The 13,178-nt window shown below is 42.7% G+C and overlaps 1 protein-coding gene across 1 annotated transcript in view; it reads left to right on the top strand.

Moving 5' to 3' along the window:
- BBS5 (Bardet-Biedl syndrome 5) overlaps positions 1-13,178 on the top strand; it is a 41,258-nt gene that overhangs the window by 14,037 nt on the left and 14,043 nt on the right. The window contains exons 5-6 of the mRNA XM_083153888.1: positions 554-681; positions 12,118-12,253. Of these exons, the coding sequence (XP_083010014.1) occupies positions 554-681; positions 12,118-12,253 (264 nt within the window). The remainder of the gene's footprint in view (positions 1-553; positions 682-12,117; positions 12,254-13,178) is intronic.

Below are 13,178 nucleotides of genomic sequence, written 5' to 3'. Positions count from 1 at the left end.
AATCTTCTAGTGTGTATGGGCCTTTAGTGCGGACACATTGGTACACCAGATATACAACTAGAGCAAATACTCCATTTTTATAGCTGATGCATCTAATGGAAGTCCGATTCAGCACATACTGTTGGTACGCTTCTCCCAGATATTTGTTTCTGGGTACTTTCAGAAGACCATTGCATCCAGCTATAATTGATCCCCTTATGGGGCCTACACACGTACAGATTTTGCTGAGCAATGCTAGATCGCTCAGCATAAAGTGCTGCATAGTGATGTGTCTACGCTGTGTGCTGAACGATCTGTCAGGGCCAGTGTTCTCCAGGGAGAACACCGGCCCTGACAGGTGATCGAACTAAATTTACCCAGCAAGCTGGATCTTAATTGCCGGCCAATAGCGCCGCTCGGGGCCACGCATTGCTATGGCCCCTACACACAGAGCGATGTAGGGGCATTTTCTAAGCAATTAGTCAAATCAAGTGTGTAGGCCCCATAAGTATTGATTTGAAGGATCTTGCTACTGTGTTGTGTTTGACATTTCAGATATTTTATCTACCAACAGAAACTACGCGGTCAGACCGAAGCACTCTACATACTGACAAAATGCAACAACACGCGCTTTGAGTTTATATTTACAAACGTGGTATCGGGGAGTCCGCGGCTCTTCACCTCCGTTATTGCTGTGCACAGGTAATCCTTCATATATAGTTTATTATTTACAGCTAAGACATTTGCAATTGTAATTTGCTGATCCGGTAAATAAGCACAAATGTTTGTTATATATTAAATATTTATCCAGATTTCTTTGTTCGTTGTTTTTATGCAATAGAATGGTGTGAAATAGTTGAACCTGTTGATTCTTTTTACTGTACCACAAAACGTCAGCCCATAAGCCTCTCCTAAGTGCATACATGAGCAATATAATTACATTTTCTTTGATGATCTTATTTAACCCCTTCCCGACATTTGACGTACATTTACGTCATGGTCGGGAAGTACTTCCCGACACATGGCGTAAATGTACGTCATGGCTTGTAACTGTCACCGAGTCTATAGACGCGGTGACAGTTTCAACATGTCTGCTGTCCCTGACAGCAGACATGTCCCTGCATGCCCAGGGGGGGCTGCGATGCCGCCCCCCCCGTCGGCGATCGCTGTGATTGGCTGTTCAGTGTGAACAGCCATTCACAGCGTTTTCTATGTCACCGGCGAATAACGTTCGCCGGTGACACGCGATCGGAGGTGATTGGTGCTGTAAAGTACAGCACCAATCACCGCGGGGTGTAAGGGTGACACTGGTGTCACCCCACCTCACCCCGCCCGCCCCCAAAGGCCGTGATTGGTTCGTCGGTCCGACGGACCAATCACAGCCAAGGAGGGGGATTTAAACTAACGGTGACTGCACTGCAGACGCCATTCCGGTCTGGAATTGCGTGCAGTGCGGTCACTGTGCCTAGCTGCCGCAGTATACTGACCTGAACCGAGCAAAATACTTACCTGATCACTGCTTCATCACTGCTTGTAGTGTGCTGGATGCTTCCTGGATCCTGTTACTACTTGTGACTTCCTGTGTTGTGAACTTGTGCTGCTGCAGTGTAATAGCGTTAGATAGAGAGAGATAGATAGAGAGAGATAGATAGAGAGATAGAGAGAGATAGTGTCAGAGAGTGCTATATTTTGTGCTGCTGCAGTGTGATATAGTTATAGATAGAGAGATAGAGAGAGATAGAGATAGAGAGATAGTGACAGATTGTGCTATATATTTTTTATATAACTGACTGCTGCCCCCCCTTTTGTGCTGATCAGTATAAATTAACTGATCAGCAACTTTTTGGGGGCGCAGGTTTTTTTTTATATATATATATATATATATACCTGTCAGTGCTGCTGCTGCAGTGTCATAGAGTGATAGATAGTGAGAGATAGAGAGATAGAGAGAGATAGTGACAGAGAGTGATAGAGACTGCTATATTTTGTGTCTGCTGCCCCCCTTTTGTGCACCCCCAGCAACTTTTTGGGGGTGCAGGGGTTATTTTTCATATATATAACTGTCAGTGCTGCTGCTGCAGTGTCATAGAGTGATAGATAGTGAGAGATAGAGAGATAGTGACAGAGAGTGATAGAGAGTGCTAAATTTTGTGTCCGCCTTTTGTGCTGATCACTATATCTGAGGTGATCAGCAACTTTTTGGGGGTGCAGAGGTTTTTTTTTTTATATATACCTGTCAGTTGCTGCCAGTTGCACTGTCAGTTGCACCAAAGGTTGTGCACCTGCTGCCCCTCACTGGTAATCAGTGTCGCATCACTGATCACCTTTTTTTTTTTTGTGGGTGCTGTGGGGTCTTTTTTAATTTTTTTTTACACACACTGTGATTTTGTGGGTGTCCTGTGGCCACTGTGCGCTGATCAGTGACGTACATCACTGATCAGCTTTTTCGGCACAGGGTTGATCTATTTTTTTTTTTTTTTGATCAAATTCCTGTTGCCTTTGAGCGCTGTTCAGTGACGGACGTTACTGACCAACATCTGTGCTCAGTTTTTGGCGCAGGACCTTTTTTTTTTTTTTTAACCCCTTCAATTTTTTTTTTTTTAACCCCTTCAATTTTTTTTTTTTGTATAAAGTATTTTTTTACTGCACTACATACACACTACACACTACATACCCCCTGGGTTGAAATAAAGTTTGTACCCCCCCCTACACTATACACGTGTTGAAACATTTCACTACCAGTAACACAAAAATAAAAATGGCATCCCAAATGTCATCCCAAATGTCATCCCAGTCATCCAGAAGAATGTATTCAGCGGAGGAGGCATATGCCATGCTTGCCTCTGACTCTGACACAGCCAGTGAGGCAAGCGGGGAATTTGAAGGATTCATCTTAAGCTCCTCTTCCTCCTCTAGTGATGAGGGACCCCCTCAAAGACGCCCCCGTAGAGCAGCTGAGACCCCCCCCCCAATAATTGATCTCGTATGGACCCCACCACCAGACAATTTTGAGCCCCAGGTTCCTGAGTTTTTGGCCATGCCAGGAATCCAATTTGATTCCACAGGTCTCAGAGAAATTGACTTTTTCAAATTATTTTTCTCTGATGATTTTATAAATTTAATGGTGGACCAAACTAATTTATATGCCCAGCAGTTTATTGCTCAAAACCCCACGTCATCATTTGCTAGGTGGACCCCTGTAGATGCAGTAGAGATGATGACGTTTTGGGGTCTGGTGTTTCATATGGGCATAGTAAAAAAGCCAGAAATTAGGCAATATTGGAGTACAGATGTTCTGTACAGCACCCCATTTTACCGTATGGCCATGCCCCGGGCTCGATTTGAGACGATCCTTAAATTTTTGCATTACAACGATAATGCACAGTGCCCACCCAGAGATGATCCCACCTTTGACCGGCTATTCAAAGTCAGGCCGGTCATTGATCATTTCAGTGCCAAATTTGAAGAAATGTACATCCCAGATAAATTCATTTGCATAGACGAGTCCCTTATACATTTTAAAGGAAGGGTTAAATTCCGCCAGTACCTTCCCAGTAAGAGGGCAAGGTATGGCATAAAAATGTATAAGCTGTGTGAAAGCACCTCAGGGTACACTCACAGGTTTAGGGTATATGAAGGGAAGGATTCAAGAATTGAACCGCCAGAATGCCCCCCCTCCCTCGTAGGTGTTAGTGGAAAAATTGTCTGGGATTTAGTGCACCCCTTCCTGGATAAAGGTTATCACCTCTATGTGGATAACTTTTACACTAGCATCCCCCTGTTTAAGGCCCTTGGTTCAAGAGGTACAGCAGCTTGCGGTACTGTGCGCAAGAACCAAAGAGGCCTCCCAAAAACGCACATTGCCCAAGTAATGAGAAGGGGTGAAAGCAGGGCACAATCCACCGAAAATATGTTGTTGGTCAAATATAAGGACAAGAGGGATGTCCTTATACTGACAACAATTCACGGAGACAGTACCACCTCCGTCCCTGTACGAGGTACCAGTACCCACACCTCAAAACCTAATTGTATCCTGGATTACAATAGGTACATGGGCGGAGTGGATCTTTCAGATCAGGTACTGAAGCCGTACAGTGCCCTGCGGAAAACAAAAATCTGGTACAAGAAGCTGGCCGTGTATATCATCCAGATGGCACTGTATAACGCTTACGTGCTATTCCGTTCTACCGGCCAGAGGGGGACATTTATGCACTTTCAAGAGGAAGTCATAAAGGGCCTAATATTTGGGAACCAGCAGGCAGAGGGCCCCAGTACTTCTAGTACTGGCCCCCGTATTGTACCAGGGCAGCATTTTCCTGATGAAATCCCCTCCACTGGAAAAAAGGGCAGGACACAAAAAAGGTGCAAAGTTTGCTATAAAAAGGGAATAAGAAAGCAAACTATTTTCCAGTGTGACACTTGCCCCGACAAACCCGGCCTATGTATAAAGGAGTGTTTTAAATTATACCACACATCTATGGATTATTAGGTTCATAATTTCACCGTGCTTCGGGGGTCTTGCTAATGCCACATAGCACCCACCATTCATTCCACCAGAATCTGAGCCGCAAAATCCAAAAATCACTCCTTCCCTTCTGAGTCCTGCCATGCACCCAACTGGTATTTTTTGGTCACATGTGAGGCATTGCCGTACTCGGGAGAAATTGGGGCACAGATTTTGGGGTGCTTTTTCTCCTTCATACCTTCTGAAAATAAAAAATTTTGAGCCAGAACTGCATTTTTGTGTAAAAAAATGTAATTTTTCATTTTCACTGCCCAGTTGTATCAAAATTGGTGAAACCCCTGGGGGTTTGAAATGTACACTATACCCCTAGATGAATTCCCTGAGGGGTGTAGTTTGCAAAATGGGGTCACTTGTGGGGTGGTTCCACTGTATTGGTGCTTTGGGGGTCTTGCTAATGCGACATAGCACCCACCAACATTCCACCAGAATTTGTGCTGCAAAATCCAAATATCACTCCTTCCCTTCTGAGTCCTGCCACTTTTTGGTCACACATGAGGCATTGCCGTACTCGGGAGAAATTGGGGCACAGATTTTGGGGTGCTTTTTCTCCTTCATACCTTCTGAAAATGAAAAATTTTGAGCCAGTACTGCATTTTTGTGTAAAAAAATTAAATTTTTCATTTTCACTGCCCAGTTGTATCAAAATTGGTGAAACCCCTGGGGGTTTGAAATGTACACTATACCCCTAGATGAATTCCCTGAGGGGTGTAGTTTGCAAAATGGGGTCACTTGTGGGGGGGTTCCACTGTATTGGTGCTTGGGGGGTCTTGGTAATGCGACATAGCACCCACCAAAATTCCACCAGAATCTGAGCTGCAAAATCCAAAAATTACTCCTTCCCTTCTGAGTCCTGCCATGCACCCAAATGGTATTTTTTGGTCACATGTGAGGCATTGCCGTACTCGGGAGAAATTGGGGCACAGATTTTGGGGTGCTTTGTCTCCTTCATTCCTTGTGAAAATGAAAAATTTTGAGCCAGAACTGCATTTTTGTGTAAAAAATGTAATTTTGCATTTGCACAGCCCAGTTGTATCAAAATTGGTGAAACCCCTGGGGGTTTGAAATGTACACTATACCCCTAGATGAATTCCCTGAGGGGTGTAGTTTGCAAAATGGGGTCACTTGTGGGGTGGTTCCACTGTATTGGTGCTTTGGGGGTCTTGCTAATGCGACATAGCACCCACCAACATTCCACCAGAATTTGTGCTGCAAAATCCAAATATCACTCCTTCCCTTCTGAGTCCTGCCACTTTTTGGTCACACATGAGGCATTGCCGTACTCGGGAGAAATTGGGGCACAGATTTTGGGGTGCTTTTTCTCCTTCATACCTTCTGAAAATGAAAAATTTTGAGCCAGAACTGCATTTTTGTGTAAAAAAATGTAATTTTTCATTTTCACTGTCCAGTTGTATAAAAATTGGTGAAACCCCTGGGGGTTTGAAATGTACACTATACCCCTAGATGAATTCCCTGAGGGGTGTAGTTTGCAAAATGGGGTCACTTGTGGGGGGGTTCCACTGTATTGGTGCTTGGGGGGTCTTGGTAATGCGACATAGCACCCACCAAAATTCCACCAGAATCTGAGCTGCAAAATCCAAAAATCACTCCTTCCCTTCTGAGTCCTGCCATGCACCCAAATGGTATTTTTTGGTCACATGTGAGGCATTGCCGTACTCGGGAGAAATTGGGGCACAGATTTTGGGGTGCTTTGTCTCCTTCATTCCTTGTGAAAATGAAAAATTTTGAGCCAGAACTGCATTTTTGTGTAAAAAATGTAATTTTGCATTTGCACAGCCCAGTTGTATCAAAATTGGTGAAACCCCTGGGGGTTTGAAATGTACACTATACCCCTAGATGAATTCCCTGAGGGGTGTAGTTTGCAAAATGGGGTCACTTGTGGGGGGGTTCCACTGTATTAGTGCTTGGGGGGTCTTGCTAATGCGACATAGCACCCACCAAAATTCCACCAGAATCTGAGCTGCAAAATCCAAAAATCACTCCTTCCCTTCTGAGTCCTGCCATGCACCCAAATGGTATTTTTTGGTCACATCTGAGGCATTGCCGTACTCGGGAGAAATTGGGGCACAGATTTTGGGGTGCTTTTTCTCCTTCATACCTTCTGAAAATGAAAAATTTTGAGCCAGAACTGCATTTTTGTTTAAAAAAATGTAATTTTTCATTTTCACTGCCCAGTTGTATCAAAATTGGTGAAACCCCTGGGGGTTTGAAATGTACACTATACCCCTAGATGAATTCCCTGAGGGGTGTAGTTTGCAAAATGGGGTCACTTGTGGGGGGGTTCCACTGTATTGGTGCTTTGGGGGTCTTGGTAATGCGACATAGCACCCACCAAAATTCCACCAGAATCTGAGCTGCAAAATCCAAAAATCACTCCTTCCCTTCTGAGTCCTGCCATGCACCCAAATGGTATTTTTTGGTCACATGTGAGGCATTGCCGTACTCGGGAGAAATTGGGGCACAGATTTTGGGGTGCTTTTTCTCCTTCATACCTTCTGAAAATGAAAAATTTTGAGCCAGAACTGCATTTTTGTGTAAAAAAATGTAATTTTTCATTTTCACTGCCCAGTTGTATCAAAATTGGTGAAACCCCTGGGGGTTTGAAATGTACACTATACCCCTAGATGAATTCCCTGAGGGGTGTAGTTTGCAAAATGGGGTCACTTGTGGGGGGGTTCCACTGTATTGGTGCTTTGGGGGTCTTGCTAATGCGACATAGCACCCACCAACATTTCACCACCAAAAATCACTCCTTCCCTTCTGAGTCCTGCCATGCACCCAACTGGTATTTTTTGGTCACATATGAGGCATTGCCATACTCGGGAGAAATTGGGGCACAGATTTTGGGGTGCTTTTTCTCCTTCATACCTTATGAAAATGAAAAATTTTGAGCCAGAACTGCATTTTTGTGTAAAAAAATGTAATTTTTCATTTTCACTGCCCAGTTGTATCAAAATTGGTGAAACCCCTGGGGGTTTGAAATGTACACTATACCCCTAGATGAATTCCCTGAGGGGTGTAGTTTGCAAAATGGGGTCACTTGTGGGGGGGTTCCTTAATTTTAGCATCTTATGGTGCCTAGAAACCTACATGGTGCCTAAGAAATAATCTCATAAAAAGGAGGCTCCAAAATCAAGTAGGTGCTCCTTCTATTATGAAGCCTGTGGTTTGGTCAACGTGCACACTAGGGCCACATATAGGATATTTATGAAAACAAAAGAATTGGGGGAATCAATTTTTAGTCACATTTCTCTAGTAAAATGTACTGTGTTCCTTAGAAAAATGTATTAAAATTGCAAATCTGCAAAAAAAAATGAAATTTTGAAATTTCACCTACACTTTGTTTTAATTCCTGTGAAACAACTAAAGGGTTAACAAACTTCCAAAATGCTGTTTTGAATACTGTGAGGGGTGCAGTTTTGAAATGGTATCATTTATGGGGGTGTCTCACATACAAGTCCCTCAAAGTCACATCAGAACTGAACTGGTCCCTAAAAAAATCAGTGTTTGAAATTTTCTTGAAAATTTGAGAATTTGCTATTCATATTGTAAGCCTCCTAGTGTCCAAAAAAATTAAAAGGAAGTTGAAATAATGATGGAAACATAAAGTAGACATATGGTCTATGTTAGTTATTAACTATTTTGAGTGGTATGATTATTTTTCTCACAAGCAGAAAATTTAACATTTTGCAAATTGCTAAATTTTCCATTTTTTTACGACATTTTGGTATTTTTCACAAAAAAACACAGACTGTATCGACCCAAATTTACCACTAATTTGAAGTACAATGTGTCACGAAAAAGCAATCTCAAAATCACTGGGATAAGTAAAAGCAAAAAAAAGTTATCCCCACTTAAGTGATACATGTCAGATTTGAAAAAAAGGGCTCTGTCAGGAACGCAAAAACTGGCTCTGTCAGGAAGGGGTTAAAAGGGTTAAACCTAAATTATGTGTCATTTAATATAAAAGGAAAATTCATAACACAATAGACCTTTGTGTAAATATTGCAAGGGTTTGTCTGAGCTGCTGGTAGTTACATACAGGGGTACATGTAATAATAGCCTGTGAGTTACATACGGGGGTACGTGTTATAATAGCCTGTGAGTTACATACGGGGGTACATGTAATAACAGCCTGTGAGTTACATACAGGGGTACATGTAATAATAGCCTGTGAGTTACATACAAGGGTACATGTAATAATAGCCTGTGAGTAACATACATGGGTACATGTAATAATAGCCTGTGAGTTACATACAGGGGTACATGTGATAATAGCCTGTGAGTTACATACGGGGGTACATGTAATAATAGCCTGTGAGTTACATACATGGGTACATGTAATAATAGCATGTGAGTTACATAAGGGGTACATGTAATAATAGCCTGTGAGTTACATATAGGGGTACATGTAATAATAGCATGTGAGTTACATACAGGGGTACATGTAATAATAGCCTGTGAGTTACATATGGGGGTACGTGTAATAATAGCATGTGAGTTACATACGGGGGTACATGTAATAATAGCCTGTGAGTTACATACGGGGGTACATATAATAATAGCCTGTGAGTTACATACGGGGGTACATGTAATAATAGCATGTGAGTTACATATAGGGGTTCATGTAATAATAGCCTGTGAGTTACATACGGGGGTACGTGTAATAATAGCCCGTGAGTTACATATAGGGGTACATGTAATAATAGCATGTGCGTTACATACAGGGGTACATGTAATAATAGCCTGTGAGTTACATACGGGGGTACGTGTAATAATAGGCTGTGAGTTACATACATGCAGGGGCGGATCCAGGATAAAATGACAGGGGGGGCACCATGATAAAAAGGGTTTGGGTGGGGGAGGGGCGGTGTTAGTGGTGCCAGTGTACATGCTAAGAGAGCGGCAGGAGAGGGTGGGAATGGAATTAAAAATAGGCCCTGGCATTTAAAGCACGCAGGCCCACCATGGCGACAAGTGAAGGATGTAGTTGTGCGCACGCCAAAGGCGCGCTCCGGAAAAGGGTGTGTGGCCACTCAACAGGGGGCGTGTCAACACCATATACAACTTCTACACATTATGCAACAAAAAACTAGACCCCATTTTACTTGCCCCTTACACATGAAATGAGCCAAAATTGACATAATGCCACATAGATTGAGCCAAAATTCACATAATGCCACATGGATTAAGCCAAAATTCAAATAATGCCACATGGATTGAGTCAAAATTTACATAGTAACACACACGGATTGAGCCAAATTTCACATAATGCCAGATGGATTGAGTCAAAATTTACATAATAACACACACGGATTGAGCCAAAATTCAAATAATGTCACATGGATTGAGTCAAAATTTACATAATAACACACACAGATTGAGCCAAAATTCACATAATGCCACATGGATTGTGTCAAAATTCACATAATGCCACATGGATTGAGCCAAAATTTACATAACACACACGGATTGAGCCAAATTTCACATAATTCCAAATGGATTGTGTCAAAATTCACATAATGCCACACGGATTGAGCCAAATGCATAAAATGGCATATGGATTGAGCCAAAATTCACATAATGCCACATGGATTGAGCCAAAATTCACATAATGCCACACGGATTGAGCCAAAATTCACATAATGCCACACGGATTGGGAAAAAATTCACATAATGCCACACGGATTGAGCAAAAATTCCTATAATGCCCCATGGATTGAGCCAAAATTCACATAATGCCACATGGATTGAGCCAGAATTCACATAATGCCACACAGATTAAGCCAAAATTCACAATACACTTCATAAACAGGGACATTGTCCACCAAAGGCGCGCATTAAACATTTACACCATAATGTCCATTACACGTTAAGTTACACGCCATTATGTCCATTATATGTTATGCCAAACACCATAATGCCTATTAAAAATTATGCTACATAAGTGCTGCTTCTCTACATGCTCATTGCAAAGGGTTCCATGCTCATTGCCAGAGGTTCCATGCTCGTTGCCATGTGGGATTACATGCTCATTGCCAAGAGGGAATACATGCTCGTGGTAAATGGGGGACAGCCGCCGCAAGGCAGAAGTGATAGCCACTGACAGTGGCAGAGCCTGGCTGTATTCAGAGCACTGCAGGTCCCGGCTATTTGAAATAATACCCCTTTCACACCAGAAAATGCATTCCCAGGTTTGCCCCTTTTACACCAGCCTAGTCCCTGCATTTTCTGGTGTGAGGGGGAGAGAAAACCACCCCTCCCCCCTTTAACCAGTTATCTTATTTAACCGGCTATATCTTCGGAACCAACTGACCCATTTACATGAGACAAGTATTATATTGAAGAACTTTTGAGTGGGCTTTGAATGATTTTGGTCCAGTGAAACTGGAACGTTTGGTTCCAGAGTAATCTGCCCTCAAAGAACATGAACAGACATGAAATTACATTTCAAAAATAAAAAAAATCAGTTTACACGCAATATCTCTGGAACCGATTGCCTGATATCATATTGAAGGCCCAGCGATTTGGAATTGAATGAAATCAACCACAAGCTTCTGTGATGCCAGGGCGGGAACTAGCAGCCGTCGGAACCGGGTGGGGGTCGGAATTGACGGGTCCCATATTATCCTATGGGGAAAAAACGTTACAAGTTTGCCAGGTGATATCTCCGGTTCCCGGGGGGCTAGAGACACGGGGCTGGGCTCGTTGGAAAGCCCTGGTCCTCAGCTACAAAATGAATGACAGGGGGGGCACGTGCCCGGGTGCCCCCCCTTCCCCTGAATCCGCCACTGCATACATGGGTACATGTAAAAATAGCATGTGAGTTACATACGGGGGTACATGTAATAATAGCCTGTGAGTTACATATAGGGGTACATGTAATAATAGCCTGTGAGTTACATACAGGGGTACATGTAATAATAGCCTGTGAGTTACATACAGGGGTACATGTAATAATAGCCTGTGAGTTACATATAGGGGTACATGTAATAATAGCATGTGAGTTACATACGGGGGTACATGTAATAATAGCCTGTGAGTTACATATAGGGGTACATGTAATAATAGCATGTGAGTTACATACATGGGTAGCCTGTGAGTTACATACGGGGGTACATGTAATAATAGCCTGTGAGTTACATACGGGGGTACATGTAATAATAGCCTGTGAGTTACATATAGGGGTACATGTAATAATAGCATGTGAGTTACATATGGGGGTACATGTAATAATAGCCTGTGAGTTACATATGGGGGTACATGTAATAATAGCCTGTGAGTTACATATGGGGGTACATGTAATAATAGCCTGTGAGTTACATACGGGGGTACATGTAATAGAAGCATAATAACCCAAAACAAAACCCCAATTAGGTGCCCACATCGGGGATAATTGGTAGTCCCTGACAAAGCTGTTAGCAGAAGTAAATTACCACTGCTAATAGGATACCCCCCTATATAACGCAATCCATTTTTGTATGTTTCTGTTTGTGAATGTTCTAAGATCTTTTTGTGTTGATTTTTCCAGGCAAAAGAATATTCTCATTTAATATGTATACTTTCATTTTTTAAAGTGTTTTTATTTATTTCAGAGCTTATGAAACGTCTAAGATGTATCGAGATCTGAAACTAAGAGGCGCACTGATCCAAAATAAGCAACTTAGACTCCTCCCTAAGGAACAAGTTTATGACAAAATCAATGGAGTGTGGAATTTATCCAGCGACCAGGTGGGAAGGATGTTTTATAAAATAAAAAAAAATGAAAATTAAAATGAAAATTATTATTATTATTATTATAATTTTATTTATAAGGCGCCACAAGTGTTTTGCAGCGCCGTACAAAGGAACAATACATGGAGACAAAACTTGGCATAACATTGAATAAATAACAAAAATACAGTACAAATAAAGAGCACCACAGTTCAATACACATTACAGCTTAAATGTAAGTAGTGAGGACCCAATCAACATACAACTAGAGGCTAGATGCCAATGATGGAGATGAGTATGCGGACAAAGATGGTCACTGAGTGTTGGAGTATAGGAGAGCTGTGAGTGAAATGTGAAGAGAAGTGGGCTTTTACAACAGGAGGGAAGAGGGCCCTACTCGGAGGAGCTTACAATCTAGTAGGAAGGGGAGACAGACAGATTACAAGAGGTGCAAGCGAGGGGGTGGTGGTTAGATAGCAGGATGTAAACAGGCAAGGGGTCGGAGAACCAGCTGGTTTATGCAGTGGAAGGGTACGCTTTGATGAATAGGTGAGTTTTCAGTGCCCGTTTGAAGCTTTGCAAGGTCGGGGAGAGTCTAATGGAGCGAGGGAGTGCGTTCCACTGAAGGGGTGCAGCACGGGCAAAGTCCTGTACTCTAGCATGGGAAGTAGTGATCAGGGTGGAGGAGAGACGACAGTCGTCAGCTGACCGTAGAGGGCGGGAGGGTGTATGAATGGAGATGAGGTTAGAGATATATGGAGCAATGGAATTAGAGATGGCCCTGTATGTGAGTGTGAGGTGTTTGAAGAGGATTCTGTAGGGGAATGGAAGCCAGTGCAGATTTTGTTGAAGGGGAGTAGCAGAATTAGAGCGGCGGGAGAGGAAGATAAGCCTGGCTGCAGCATTGAGGACAGATTGGAGAGGAGCTAGTTGGGATTGAGCG

This window comes from Crinia signifera, chromosome 7 (genome assembly GCF_055691185.1).
Source record: "Crinia signifera chromosome 7, ASM5569118v1, whole genome shotgun sequence".
NCBI classification, from domain to species: domain Eukaryota; kingdom Metazoa; phylum Chordata; class Amphibia; order Anura; family Myobatrachidae; genus Crinia; species Crinia signifera.
This window is presented reverse-complemented; position numbering and strand designations above follow the sequence as displayed.